General features: G+C 35.0%; 2 protein-coding genes across 3 annotated transcripts in view; both read right to left on the bottom strand.

Moving 5' to 3' along the window:
* LOC123546591 (microspherule protein 1-like) overlaps positions 1-16,395 on the bottom strand; it is a 247,089-nt gene that overhangs the window by 194,779 nt on the left and 35,915 nt on the right. The window lies entirely within an intron of this gene.
* LOC123546584 (uncharacterized) overlaps positions 6,052-16,395 on the bottom strand; it is an 81,587-nt gene continuing 71,243 nt past the window's right edge. The window contains exon 12 of the mRNA XM_045332997.2: positions 6,052-16,377. Within this exon, the coding sequence (XP_045188932.2) occupies positions 15,000-16,377 (1,378 nt within the window). The 3' untranslated portion in view covers positions 6,052-14,999. The remainder of the gene's footprint in view (positions 16,378-16,395) is intronic.

Genomic DNA, 16,395 nt, shown 5'->3' with positions numbered 1-16,395 from the left:
AATCCATGGTAAGATTAAAAGCATAAATCATATTAAAGAATACCATAAAAGTATTTATCACACATGAATGCAAGGTATACACAACAAATAATTTTGAGCCTTGTTGCCAATGACAATGTTGAAAAATATCAAAGCTCAGATGGCATAACAGTGAGATAAAATCTTTTTAAGTTAAGTTAATAATTCCCATATTAACTTATGACTACAAAAATTTAAAGTATGTTGTAATTCCCATTTCAGTCCAACATATCTAAAGAAGTAAATACTACAAAGACTGTATATCAAATTTTTGAAAATAAAATTTCACCAACATATTTTGTTCTTATTTCTTTTATCTTGATTATGTAGTGTACTTATCTGGAATGATTAGATATTTTGAAATGTATATTTCTTTATTCTCCTGGATGGAAAAAAATAAAATATATAAACAAAACAACCATTTATACCAACCAACTTGTAAAATACTTAAGTTTCTTTGATGTTAGTAATTATATGTTGAGACATGAAAACAACATAAAATATAACTAAAAAATTGTGGAACGTCATATGTAGATTAGATTAGACTGTATTATACACATATTTATATGAAAATATGTGACAACTCTGGTTAGAATTAATAGAATATTAGTTAACTTATGGTAAAATGTTGAACTGCTTTAACATTAATCTACAAGTGATGAATGAGTTCATCTTACCATAACTTTGACATTTAATGTATTATTAAGAAAACTATAACATACAAGAAATGACACTCAGACAGTATAATTTGCTGAATGACTGGGTCAGTCTCCACCACAAATACTATGAAACTTAAAAAGTCCAATTAAATGTGTTTCTATAAATTAGATTGATCACATTTTAACACTTCTATGAATGCAATTGTTAAATGCTTGCTTCTTACATGCATGCAATAATGGAAATAAAAAGTGATTTAACAATATATGTATACAGTCTTGTCATGAACACATTCTGTACAGATGATAATACATAGAAAAGTCAACATATTTATTATATGGGTCCATCTCAGTTTACAGCTGGTGCATGGCTGTCTTGCACTTGAATATACATCTTGCAGCACAGTTGGCGTAAATTCCATTTCACATGACAACACACTTGTAGCACTTCTGGAAATACAAATGTAAAACTTTATTACATAAAGGGAATAAAATATGATAGTTTTTAAAACAATTATAACATCATTTTAGACATTTGCAGATATTCTAATCTTAGAAATATATTATCAAGCAGCAAGTCAGGTAACTCTACAAATTGACATTTTGTCTAATTTCAACTTGTCTAAGGAATTAGCTGTTTTAAGCAGCAAGATTGTGTTGCTACTTGGCTTGCTGCTTTATTTAAATTTTACATATACTTAGATCCACTAAATGACAAGTTATTTAATAGGACTGTCTGAAAAGATTGCATATTTTATAACATTCAATGTACATATTCAATAAAATGGTGAAAAAAAAATTAACAGATAAATCTTTTTATATTTTTATATTGTATTCCTCAATAAAGTATATATATATAATTTGTTCAAGTTTCTCGAGAAGTTAGAGTTCCGCTTACTAACTGCAATGTATTTCAGCAATTCAGTGTTAATGACATAACATGTTTCGCGCACAATCGATTTTATATCGGGATATAACCGTAGTTAAATCGATCTGTTAACCTTGAGTGGTGTTCCTGGGAATTAAGCTAAAAATATATGATTCTACTTTCACTTTAAAATCAGTCAGATTGTACATAAGATATGGAAGGCCGATGTGACATGCTAATTGCCAGTTGCTAAATGCCAAATAGTTAGTGCAAAATGCTATTTTTTTCAAATGCTTAATGTCAAAAATTGACTGTCCATTGGTAATCGTCAATTGCAAAATGCGGAATACTATATGCCTAATACTTCGTGCTTATATAGATAAAGAGCTAGATAAATCAGTGGGCGAAGTCATTGGCCTTCGTTACATAATGTTGTGTCTGTCAAAAACATTTTTCCACACATTTAAACATTTAGTTTTTTTTTAAATGGACCATTTACTGTGCAGCAGGCAAATATCTACTTTTATATACATTAACGCACACCTAACACGTATTAATTGCGTTAGCACTTGCCCAAAGGATAAAATCTGTAAAGGGACGGCTTTATGTCTGTCAGAAAGGTACACAAACACAGCAGACATTCCAATAATAAGAACCTCTAGCTATGATAGCAGCTCTTTTTGTTTCACGGCGGCCAAGCTTTGGAACTCTTTCCCGCAACATTTCTGGGAAGAAACCAGTTTCAATCAGTAAAAAAGTTTGATCAATGCCTAGAGCGGAGAGAGCTGCACATGCACTGCCAGTTCTAGCTACTGATTCGTTGCTTTATGCTATTGTACTTGTTTTTATGTGCTTGGCTGCCTTATGCTCTGATGCTTGTTTTTTCTATGGGCTTAGTTCATACTTATGCTTGTTGTTTTTATGGTTGTGTTGCTTTTCAAGTGTGTATGATTTCCTGGAAGGTAGCTGCTTCTAAGAACTCTATCTTTAACCTATGTCATTTTATGTTGCTTTAACTTGTCAGTATTTTATTCCAGTTTATTTATTCATGTCTTAATGCCGTGTTTGTCTTAGAATGTGCTTTCATGTTGCAACCTATGTTTTACATGTAGATAAAAAGCTAACAATCCCATACATTGTTACTTTGCTGAAATCTCTCCGACAATAAATTTTGATTTCATTTTTTTAGGATTTGAACCCGGTAATTGGAATTCGCGTTTAACACCGGTGCAATAACAAAATAATGTATACTCACTCAACAGCTTTTCATACTCAATACATTGTTTTGTTGTCAACAACATGTGAGTGAACTATAGATACAACGTTAAACAAAGCTCTTTATACAACACATACGCCCCATGGTGGTCTTTTAAAAGTAAGTGGGTGTGTTATCTTCAGTCTTAAGTATTCTGTGAACTAGACCTTTAATCTAATGGCCCCTAAAGCAATGGGAGTCATCTGCTGACCATAGAAATCATCCTATTAAGTTTAGCATAATCATTTTCCAGTTGTGGATCTAACAACGATGTCTCTAGGTCTCTCTGCCACTGAACTTTGACACCAGTCCGTCGAACGATATAGGGGTCATCTAATCGTCATAGTACACCCAGAATTCTTCAGCAATTGTCTTAAGGTCAATGTGTCCTTGACCTTTGATTTATTCACCTCTAAAACACAAAAGTGTCTCTGCTTGTCTCATCTTACTATGTTTGACAGTATTCTCCCGCTATTGATCAGAAACCACTTTTAGTCACTTTGACTTTAACCTTATAACTGCTCGACTCCAAAAGCACAAGGGGTCAATACCATTGACAATAATGCTCTGGAATTTCATAGCTGTAGATCCTACTGGCACCGGACCAGATAGAAAATGTCATTGTACACGTTGTACCCTAGCCCTTGGCTTACTACGAGAAGCTTGGTACCCGACGGGAAAATATACCAGACAAATTTCTATCACACATTTCTCACATTAAACGCACACGTCGAGTAATGGGTACTATGCATATCGAGCAATTGGTAATTTATCATCAATGTTTCTCATCGTAGAGATACTGCGCGTATTTTATGTTTCCGTTAACGTTTATAGAAAATTGGATAACCTTCCGTTCTGTCTTTCTAGTCTAGACGACACAGCCGTGTGCACATGTAGGCAAAACATAAACACAAAAAACATAGGGTGTAGTATTCACAGTAATACAATAAAACTCGAAGTCATAGGGTGAGGTGACGCAAATATATTTTGTTTACAGTCAAACCTGTGTTAAAGACCACCTCTGAACAGAGACCACATTGCTCTAAAGACCGCCTGTTTTGTTTCCCATTTTAACATTTACAATGTATTTTAACCTGTGAATAAAGACCACCTCCCAATAAAGACCATAGTTTGGCTCTCCCAAGGGTGATCTTTATAGACAGGTTTGTATTTAATCCAAAAAATCACATTGCACAAACGATGCTTGACAGTACATATCCACATTAGCCAACCATATGTTGTTGTCTTGACCAGAAGGACAGCAGGGAAGGTTATCCAAGTATTTCCATCAACGTTAAAGAAAATACAAAATACGCGAAGTGCTTCTGCGATAAGAATCATTGAGAAAATGTGACTGGTGCATGATGGAAGAAGAATTAGCAGTTGTTCAATATGCATAGTACCCATTTGTCGAATCGTGCTCTATAGTGAGAAACGCGCGATTGAAATAGGCTAGCATATTTTCCCGTTTAGTACACTCATATCATGTGAAACATGTACAATTGCATTTTCTCTCTACTCTGTTGCCAGTGGTAGGTCTGTTAGCATTTTCCAGCGATTGATCAGCCTTTGACTTAATGACCACAAAAACAGTAACGGTCACCTAGTGATCACAGACAGTCATCCTAAGGAACAGAACACAGTAGATCTAAGCGTTCTCCAGGCATTGATCAAAATTATTTTCTGTATTAAGATCACTGTGACCTACTGACACCTAGCACAAAAGGGGATACCTACTGACCTAAGACAATCATACCAAGAAGTTAGACTACTGTAGGACGGAGTGGTCTCTATAGTTAATGATTTGAAACCAGCGCCTACCGACCGTGTCAGCTAGGTGGAAAGACTGCATTACCAACAGACTGACCGACCTAAACATAAGGGCAACATTATATAAACCCTCTTCTTACAAAAGTGCATTCATGAATATCATTTTAATTTACCAAAATGTAAAAGCAGGCCTTCCAGCATGTCCTTGCAAAAAAGTAGGAGAAAAGTAGGAGGTCTCTATACAAAAAAGTAGGAAAGGACAGGAGGTTTGCGGACCAAAAAGTAAGAAAAGTAGGAGGTTATTAACATAAAATTTGCAATGATTGCCTTAATAACTGTTAATACTACACCTACTCCAGACACGGACCCAGAAATTTTTGACTGGAGACACCGGACTAGATCGAAGATGTCATCGCCAAGGCACATAGCGAGCACCGAGAGTGGGTAGGTTTTGGAAAAGTACCTTTGCCCATGTTGCGGGGGGGTTGGGGGGTCTCCCCTGGAAATCTTTTGAGATACAGGTATGAAATTGTTGCCACTAGTGCATTTACTGGTGGTTGTATCCCCTTCATTTTAGGGGGGCTGTCCCCATGGAAAATTTTGAAATACAGGCAAGTAATGGTGGCCTCTGGGGCATTTTTAGGTCCAAATTTTAAGATAATGGAGGGGCTACTCCTGTCTTGATGTGTGTGGGTGTGTGTGTGTGTGTGGGGGGGGGGGTCAGGGGGCTCTGCCCCTAGAAAATTTTGAAATACAGGTATGAAATGGTGGCCTCTGGGTCTGTATTTTGAGAAAAAATATTCCTTTGCCAAAATAATAGGGTGCATCTTTGATTAAGTATAGGTCACTTCTCAGACAACTTGGAGGGGGCGGGCATGAGCCGCCTTGGGCCCTTCCCTGTAACCAGGCATGTACACTGGCAACTGAATGATGACCCCAGATGTCTTGACTGGCAGTTTCTGTGCTTGAATCTGTGTTCCCATATAGTTTGGTAGGATTATAGGTACCTTGATATTAGGCAATGAATTGCAGGAGGCACCAAATGGCTCCAGAAACTACCAGCAACACATCAAGAGGCCATCATCTGCAAATAGAACTACTGGAAAGGCTGTTGTTTTTCTTTTTCCTTTTATGTTCAGCAAGGAAGTAGAAGTAGGAGGTTTTCATCAAAAAGTAGGAAAAAGTAGGAATGCCGGAAGGCCTGTAACTGTTAAAGCTCCAAGATTTTCCGATTGTCATGATTTTCAAGTTTCATTAAAATCAAATGATCATTTAACATTGTCACCAATTTTCACTAAGTATGCCAATATTTGACTGAGATTGGGAAAACTGTTGTTAATAAACAAAACAGATTATGGCTTTCACAATGCACAAATTGTGATTTAAATAGTTCTGTCCATGTGTAAGGTTATACTGTCAGTCTTATTTCCCTTGAGTCCTGTCAATGAGCACTATAAATTAAAGAAATGAGGTAACACGGTATATATATTTTATTTCTTTAATAAATGAAGGCAGCTAAATGGGTGGGTTTATAGTAAGGTGGTTCATACAAAGTAATTGTACACAATGTCAAAATATAATAAACAAGAAAAGTCACAACTATGTAAAAATAATTACAATTACAATATACAGTATGTTGGAAGAAAACATGGAATAAATACGGGTTTAAGTAGTTATGCATCTACTAGTATATATACTGGACTGCTTAATAGGATGCAGGTCAAATGCTTTGGTTTTCTGTGTTATAATGTATTTGTTTTTACAAAATCTAGTTATTTAGATATAAAAAACTTCTCCAATATCCATTTAGTGGATGATCATTTCTCCTTAAACATGTCAAAAGGATTAAATCCTACTTTCAACAAGTAAATCTTTTATTCACTTGCATGCTGATAACTCAGTATTACTCCCTTCAGAATGAAAATCATGGTTTTTAAGGTAAAAGTATAACACTATCAAAACTAAAACAATGACATAAAAATTCACCTCTGCCTAAAGAAAATATTAGTAACAAAATCTCATTTAAAACTCAACAATGAACAATCTCAAATATCTAAAATGCAAAATTATAAGAGAAACAAGAGGACCATGATGGTCCTGAATCGCTCACCTCTTCCCACATGACCCAGTTTTGAGTATGACATCGTTTTTTCTATTATTTGACATAGTGACCTAGTTTTTGAGCTCATGTGACCCAGTTTTGAACTTGACCTAAATATTATCAAAATAAAAATTCTGACCAATTTTCATGAAGATCCATTGAAAAATATGGTCTCTAGAGAGGTCACAAGGTTTTCTATTATTTGACCTATTGACCTAGTTTTCGAAGGTACGTGACCCTGTTTTGAACTTTGCCTAGATATCATCAAGGTGAACATTCTCACTAATTTTCATGAAGATCTCATGAAAAATATGGCCTCTAGAGAGGTCACAAGGTTTTTCTATTTTTATACCTACTGGCCTAGTTTTTTATTGCATGTAACCCAGTTTCGAAAATGACCTAGATATCATCGAGGTGAATATTCAGATCAATTTTCATGAAGATCCATGGAAAAATATGGCCTCTAGAAAGGTCAAAGATTTTAATAATTTTAGACCTACTGACCTAGTTTTTGACCGCAGTTGACCCAGTTTCAAACTTGAACTAGATATCATCATGATGAACATTCAGACCAACTTTCATACAGATCCCATGAAAAGTATGGCCTCTAGAAAGGTCACAAGGTATTTTTTATTATTTGACCTACTGACCTAGTTTTTTAAGGCACGTGACCCAGTTTCAAACTTGATCTAGATATCTCAAGGTGAACATTCTGACCAATTTTTATGGAGATCCATTCACAAGTATGGCCTCTAGAGAGGTCACAAGGTTTTTCTATTTTTAGACCTACTGACCTAGTTTTTGACCGCACATGACCCTGTTTCAAACTTGACCTAGATATCATCAAGATGAACATTCAGACCAATTTTCATACAGATCCATGAAAAATATGGCCTTTAGAGAGGTCACAATGTTTTTCTATTATTTGACCTACTGACCTAGTTTTTTTATGGCACATGACCCAGTTTCGAACTTCACCTAGATATCATCAAGATGAACATTCAGACCAACTTTCATACAGATCCCATGAAAAATATGGCCTCTAGAAAGGTCACAAGGTTTTTCTATTATTTGACCTACTGACCTAGTTTTTGATGGCACGTGACCCACTTTCGAACTTGACCTAGATATCATCAAGGTGAACATTTTGACCAATTTTCATGAAGATCTCATGAAATATATGGCCTCTAGAGAGGTCACAATTTTTTTCTATTTTTAGACCTACTGACCTAGTTTTTGACCGCACGTGACCCAGTTTCGAACCTAACCTAGATATCATCAAGATGAACATTCAGACCAACTTTCATACAGATCCCATGAAAAATATGGCCTTTAGAGAGGTCACAAGGTTTTTCTATTATTTGACCTACTGACCTAGTTTTTGATGGCACGTGACCCAGTTTCGAACTTGACCTAGATATCATCAAGGTGAACGTTCTGACCAATTTTCATGAAGATCTTGTGAAATATATGGCCTCTAGAGAGGTCACAAGGTTTTTCTATTTTTAGACCTACTGACCTAGTTTTTGAAGGCACGTGACCCACTTTCAAACTTGACCTAGATATCATCAAGGTGAACATTCTGATTAATTTCCATGAAGATCTTGTGAAATATATGGCCTCTAGAGAGGTCACAAGGTTTTTCTATTTTTAGACCTACTGACCTAGTTTTTGATGGCACGTGACCCAGTTTCGAACCTGACCTAGATATCATCAAGGTGAACATTCTGACCAATTTTCATGAAGATCTTGTGAAATATGTGGCCTCTAGAGAGGTCACAAGGTTTTTCTATTTTTAGACCTACTGACCTAGTTTTTGACGGCACGTGACCCAGTTTCGAACTTGACCTAGATATCATCAAGATGAACATTCTGACCAACTTTCATAAAGATCCCATGAAAAATGTGACCTCTAGAGTGGTCACAAGCAAAAGTTTACGGACGGACGGACGCACGGACGGACGGACGACGGACACCGCACGATCACAAAAGCTCACCTTGTCACTTTGTGACAGGTGAGCTAAAAATAGGTCCAAATGGGCCGAAGTTGCTCAATTGAAGGGGACCTTGACCACCTAAACTTGCCTCTGACCAAGCTTAGTGAAAATCCTTTAAGAAGTTCATTAAAATAAAAGTATTTTTTTATAGATTTTGCTGTGACAGCTAGCCCAAAAAAAATGTCATCATTAGAACAAACTTCAAAAAAAGAACCTATTTTTTCTCTCTATTTTTAGCTGTTTTGTTCCCTAAATGGAACTAAGTATAACCATCTGAACAAGTCTAAAGAGGATGTTACAATGACCATATAGACTAAGTTTGATGAAGATCCAGCATATGTTTCATGAGCTGTCATGTAAAAGTTTTTTTCGATTTTTAACTCTAGCAGCCCCTAAATGTACCAAATGGAATAAAATTTCGGAGAGGACCTTACAGTGATGCTACAACCAAATTTGATGAAGAGCCATCAAGTGGTTCACATGAGGAAGTAATTTAAAGGTATTTCTATTTTTAGCGGTTCCGGAAAGGGGCCAAGTGCCTCATTGAACAAATTTGGTAGAGGACCATATAATGCTGCTCTAGACCAAGTTTGATGAAGATCCATCAAGCAGTTCATGAGATAAAGTCATTTAAGGGCATTTCTGTTTTAAGTTCTAACGGACCCTAAAAGGGGCCAAGCACCTCCCTTTGAACTAAACTGGAGGACCTTACAATGATGACCAAGTTTGATGAAGATCCATCAAGCAGTTCATGTAAAAAAGTTGTTTAAAGGTTTTTTCTATTTTTAGCCCTAACAGTCCCTAAAAGGGGCTAAGTGCCCCCAAATGAACAAAGTTGGTTGAAGACATTATAATAATGTTACAAATTAAGCTTGATGAAGATCTATCTAGTTGTTCGTTAAAAGAAGTCATTTAAAGGTATTTCTATTTTTAGCAAGGCCTAGTGTTTCCATTTGAACCACTTTTGGAGAGGACCTCACAATGATAATTATAGACAAAGTTTGAAGACCAATCCATCAGTTCAGGAAAATAAGTTGTTTAAAGGTATTTCTATTTTTAGTTCTTGTAGCCTCTAAAAGGGGCCAATTGCCCCCATTTTGCAAATTGATGAGAGGACCTTATAACAAAGCATCTGATGAAGATCTATCAAGCAGTTCATGAAAAAGAAGTTGATTAAAGGTATTTTTTATTTTTGGCCCTAGGGCTGACTACCTCCAATTGAATAAATTTGGGACAGGACCTAATAATAATGTTACAGACCAAGTTTGATGAAGATTCATCATGTGGTTCATAAAAAGAAATTGTTGAACTGTGTTTCTATTCTTAGTTCTAGCAGCCCCTAAAAGGGGTTATTTTAGCCCCAACTTGAAAACATTTTGTTAAAAGATGCTACAGACCAAGTTTGATGAAGATCCATTAAGTGGTTCATGAAATGAATTTGTTTAAGTGCTTTTCTATTTTTAGCTCTGGCAACCTTAAAAGGGGCAAAGGTAAATTATTTGAACAAATTTGACTGAGGTCCATGCCAGGATGCTACTGACCAAATTTGATGCAAGTCTGATCAGTAGTAGATGTTTAAGTATAAATGTTGACAAAGGATGATGGACACCGGACCATCCACCTATACTAATTGCTCACCCCTAATAAAGTTCAGGTGAGCTAAAAATGTACATGCATGACTAAAATGTCATTAATTACACAAATAACAAAGAGTAAAAATTCTGAAAATTGGACTCTGTCTGGACAAAGTCAAAAGTCATTGTATTATGTCTGTCCATTTTGATTTATTTCATCTGCTGGTATTTTTGGTCAATGTTTTTAGTTCTTGTTCTTAAAATCTACACGATAACTCTCTGTTATACACTAAAACTGAAAAATCAAACAAATCAATCATCACAAAAAAAAGCCTCCTCTTTAAACATCACTTAAAATGAGACTTTAAGGTGAAAAGAATGTAAATCGAATAGACCAGCTCCTATAAATCATGATATGAGCATCATTTACAATTAAGAACATTTATCTCTTTCATATGTGAAAAATATGTTATTTGTGAAAAAGCACCTGTACATCAACAGATCCAAACATGACCACTTAGATTAGTTTTTTATGTAATAGCTAATAAAAGGGACCTCAAGGCCCTGTATTGCTCACCTGATCTAGCTCTTACCCAAGATAACCTAGTATTTGACCTACATTTTAAAGACAAACATTTTGAATATGTTTTATGTAAATCAGGTAGATCATTCACAAAGTTTCTAATGAATTGACCTAGTGACATGTTTTTTTGACCTCACGTACCCCACCCTTGCTACTTGACCTAAATTTCAAACAAGCAAACATTCTGACAAAGATTTATGATGAACAAGTTAAAAAGTGGCCTCTGAAGTGTTAACAGTTTTTAAATGATTAGACCTTATGACCTAGTTTTTTCTCAACTGACCCAGCTACAATTTTATCCTAAATTTTAAACATACAAACCTTCCAACCAAGTCTCATAAAGATCAGGTAATGTGGCCTTTTGACTGTTAACAATGCCTTTCTATGTTTGACCCACTGACCTAGTTTTTGACCTAGATAATCCAGTTTTGAAACTGACCTAGATTTCCCACAGACAAACATCCTGTCAAAGTTTTATCAAGATCGAGTAGAAAATGTGGCCTCTCGATTGTTACCAAGGTTTTCCTTTGATTCAACCTAGTGAACTAGTTTAAAACCTCAGGTAACCCAGTTTTGAACCAGATTTAAATTTCAAAGAGACAAACAGAGATGAAGTAATAAATGCGGCTTCTAATATGTGAACAATGTCTTTCTATGATTTGAACTAGATTTATAGAGACAAACATTTTGACAAATTTATGATGATAAAGTAGAAAATCTGACCTCTAGAGTGTTAACAAGGTTTTTCTATGATTTGACCTAGTGACCTAGTCTTTTTTACCTGAGATAAGTTCTGAATTTGACCTAGACTTTATAGAGATAAACTTTCTGATAAAGTTTGAGGAAGACCAAACAGAAAATGTGGTATCTAGAGTGTTAACAAGTTTTTTTTTATGATTTAGCTTCAGGTGGCTTAGTTTTTTACCTTAGGTAGCCCAGTTTTGAACTTGTCCTATATTTCTCAGAGACAAACATAAAAAGGAACTCTAGAGTGTTAACAAGGTTTTCCTATTAGTTGAGCTAGTGACCTAGTTTTTCACCATATATGACCAAACAAGGAACTCTTCCAAGACTTATTTGAAGGTAACAATCTGACAAAGTTTCCTTAAGATTGGACTAAAATTGTGACTCAGTCAATTGTTGATGACGCACACCTTCACATGATGATGGACACAAGGTGATCACAATAGCTCACCTTGAGCACTTTGTGCTCAGGTCAGCTAACAAAATTTAAACATCTTTCATGCCTGCTTAGGTAGCATTTGTGATGGTTAATTGGTAAACAAAAATGTTACCTGTTTGAAATAATGTTTTTAAAACACAAAAGTTGAAACTCAAGCGTCTAGTATTCAGAGGATATTTGTTATATATTTGTCATAGTCCTTTGTGGTCATGAAAAATATCCAGTCTTCAGAATTCAAAGTTTCCCATATTCAGATATTTTTTTTACTGAATGTATAACATAAAAACTTGGGACTTTGAAAATCGTCTACTTTTCAGAGGATTCTGGTTTTCAGAGTTTTAACTGTACCTAATTTTGCTTTCACAAAATTATCCATTTTTCTGCTGAAAATCTTCTCATTTTTCTGATGCTGATTTCAGTATGTCAAATGTTGAAATACATATGTGATCATGTTTTACTCTAAGCATTAAATTTGTACTGAATAATTAAAAATACAAGAACTGCAAGTGATTCCAATACAGTCATTGTAAGTCACAAAATGGTGTATTCTAACTTGTAAAATTATGTTTTAAAGAATCAAAGTATTTCTGAAAAAGAAACACTGCAGGATGTTCAGCTGATAAGTGAAATTAAGGCGTAACAGTCTCCAGAGTTTATGGATATCTACATTGTGTAATAATAGAAGTGGTTGCTCTGAAAACAAAAATGATACTTAGTCTAGTAAAGTTTACAATCATATTTTAAAATGTCATAAGAATAAGGTGAGCTTCAAAGAAAACGGAATGAAAAATGCATGACAGACTTCTAACCCTGTAAATAAAAACAAAAACAAATTTGTACTATATTCAGATCACTTTTCAAACAAATGTATATTTACAAATTCAGATTTTTGCCATTTGTTCCTAACAAAGTATTCAACAATTTTGTTACTAACCAAGTATTCACCTGACAATGTTGTTCCTAACAAAGTATTCACCTGACAATTTTGTTCCTAACAAAGTCTTCACCTGACAATGTTGTTCCTAACAAAGTATTCACCTGACAATTTTGTTCCTAACCAAGTATTCACCAGACAATGTTGTTCCTAACAAAGTATTCACCTGAAAATTTTGTTCCTAACAAAGTATTCACCTGACAATTTTGTTCCTAACGAAGTATTCACCTAATGATTTTGTTTCTAAGAATTTTTTTCTAATAAAGTATTTTGTTAACAATGCATTTCACTTCTAACAAAGTATTAACCTCATGAAGATTGAATAAACAGCTGAAATGTACATTATAGAAATTTGTCTTCTTTTATAGATCTTTCTGAACATTTAAATCTGTTAATGTTCTCTGAGAAAAACCCAATTTATTTCTGTTGTGTGAAATTCATTGTACAACCATCCAAGAATACAATTGGAGAATAGGTGTAATAAAATTTTTGGCAACAATAATATAAAACAGGTAGAAAACTTTTCTTGACTATGAAACAATGTAATTATACAGGATCTTATATGTCTTTTCAAATTACTATAATATTGTTGGACTGTCATACACATTTCCATAGACATAATTTTCGCGCAGGCCAAAATAAGTTTGGCATCGATATCTGGACATTTAAATGGTAAACTGTTTAGTCTTATCCACTTTTAGAAAGTGTCTTAACCCTTAGCCTGCTGGTGGCAAGTGATTTTGCCTTTGTGACCAGTGCAAACCAAGATCAGCCTGCACATCCATGCTATTCAGTCAATCAATTTTCAGTGAACACCCCTCCAAAAATAAATGGTGTTACCCAAATTGAATGATGGACCAGTCCATTTTAGAAATTTGGCAGGGTAAGGGTTAAACAAGAAGACCCTGCTAAGATACATTTCCATTAATTTCTAACACGTTATTGGTTGAAGCTGTTAGATATTGAGGTAGAGGTCTCCTCTTGACAATAAGTCAACAACAACAATTACTATACAACAGTTCAAAAAACAACACACCTATAAATGTGTAGTTTCACTACTTAGTCTTGTAAATCATTTAATATAAAGTGAATATAACGAAAGACATTTGTGTAAAGTTTGCAATGCTTCTATGAACACACAGAAATGGTTCAAGTAAACCTGAAATTCAAAGTAAAAATGTATTTACAACAAATAACATATTTCTATACATAGGTTAACTTATTTCTACAAATACTGGTTAAATATATTTCTATGTATGTAAGCCATATAATGAGCAAGAAAAAATTGTGCAATGAATAAACAACCTAATATAATCTATATGACATTGTGAAATGTAAAATAAAAACTGATACAAATGGTATCATTATGGAACAATGTGAAAAACAATGGCATAGTGTATAAGGAATGTGTATGTTCAAGGAGTGATGAGACTATCAATATGTCTTGGCATAGTTTATCATCTGATATACCACGGGTCAGAGTTTAGATACACAGGTAATAACCAAGAAAGATGCAGCTTTGGTGATTAAATAAGCATATGGAAGATGCATTATGGTATATCAGGCCATAGACCATGCAAGTTCCTTGATGATTTTCATTCTAACATGCTCACAGAAATATTATCACAATTATGCTAAACTACATTTATCCGACTAATAATGAACCCAAACGTCATGCACAAAATTTGACACCATTAACTCTCTCTCATACTGTAAAATCATTTCATTTCATGGACATAAGTTTGTTTGTATTTGGTTTTGGCCAAAAGGGCCATTTTGTGGGGATAAATATTTGCAGGTTTCAAGGTTGAAGACACAAGGAATAGAAATTTTACGTGTTCATTGGGATTAGTACCAACATGAAATCTACAAAAATAGACATCCATGAATATTAATGATTTTACAGTAGGTTCATATATCAATGTCTGTATACTGCAAAAAGTACAATGCTCAATCTCCTTATCAGTTTAAAAGAAAAACAAATCAAACAAGTCAATATTTGACGGGTTAAGGCATACCTTTATGTGGGTTGTTCCCTAACTTTCTACTTACTTTTACCTTTATATGAATATAATAGTGGATTGACAAGTTTGGTCACACAACTGTTTTTCAATATGCTGTTTCAGACTTTCATAGATTCGGTGAGACTTTCTCGGCATTTTCGTACTTTGTAGTAAATTTGGCAATTTCTTCTGAAGTTTAGGATTTGCTTCAAAATCATACTCTAGAACAGCCTTTGGACTTTCAGCATCATCTGCCACATTGGTGAAGGCTACAGTGATGTCTTTTCCAGCAATTGCTGAATCACTCATACTGTTCCTCATGCTTGGGTGGGACAAGGCTTGCTTAGCTTTACTGTATTTAGAGAGGATTTTGTCTGCCTCAGAGTTGTCGATCACTCTTTTCTGTCCCAGACTGAGATCTAAGCTTGTTGGTGTATTTTCTTCATCTGCTTTTACATCAGTTCTTTTAATCCATACATCTTCTAGTGCTTCATTTACTTTGTGAGGACAACTATCAGTTTCTCTACAAAAACATTTAAATGAAGCAGCTGATCTTCTGACACCTACTTCACTTGTTCCAACTTCCGCAGTAGGCTTTGTTTCATTTTCACCGGCTTTCTGCAGTTCACCTATATCAAACACAATCTCCCCTTCTTCTTGTTCATCTTTTTTGACTTCAGTTACTGATGATTCAAGTTCTAACTGGACTTCTTCTACATTATCATCTGGCTCGTCTACAGAATATTGAGGTGATTCTAGAATTTGTTTGGCACTTGTTGCTAGGATACCACAACTGTCTAGAACTACTTCTTTCTCAAGATCAGTTTCTGTTACTTCAAAGGATTCATCCAGAGATGAGTCATCCTTACTGAAAGTTCTTTTTCTGTCACTTTGGGTTCTTTGTGGAGCTTTCATTGTATTGTCAACATTAATGAACACATCTGGTTCATCAACTGTGTCTGATGTTCTTTTATCTTTCTTGTAGAAGATGCTAGTACCAGGCACCTTAGAAAACAGACGGCTTGCATCTTCTCTGCCAGTTTTCAACTTGCCGACCAAATTAAGTGATTTTATGTTTAATTTTGGAACTGATAATTCTACGCTTCCTGCAGTAGGTTTGTTTAATTTTGGCATCCAAGACTTGACCATTGCTGCTTTAGCATTCACATATGGTCCAATTTGATGGCTTCTTTTTGAACCAGAGACTTGATCTTGACTTTCTTGTGGACTAGACTGGTTCTGGGTTTGTGAAGAATTTTTAGCATACAGAAGGGGTGACAGTCTGTGTCTCATTCTTGGAGAGGAGGTATTGGAATCAGGCTGGGAGGGAATGTCTGTACTAGAAATGTCACGTGGAAGTTTGATCTGGGAGAGAGAGTTCTCCTGTAGCTGCTGGTGAATGTCCATCACTTCTGGGTGAGAATGTGTCTTCCTCCTAAATAAAAACACAAAT

Source organism: Mercenaria mercenaria, chromosome 9, assembly GCF_021730395.1.
Source record: "Mercenaria mercenaria strain notata chromosome 9, MADL_Memer_1, whole genome shotgun sequence".
NCBI lineage: Eukaryota > Metazoa > Mollusca > Bivalvia > Venerida > Veneridae > Mercenaria > Mercenaria mercenaria.
The sequence above is the reverse complement of the archived record's forward strand: the minus strand, read 5'-3'. Positions and strand labels throughout refer to the sequence as shown.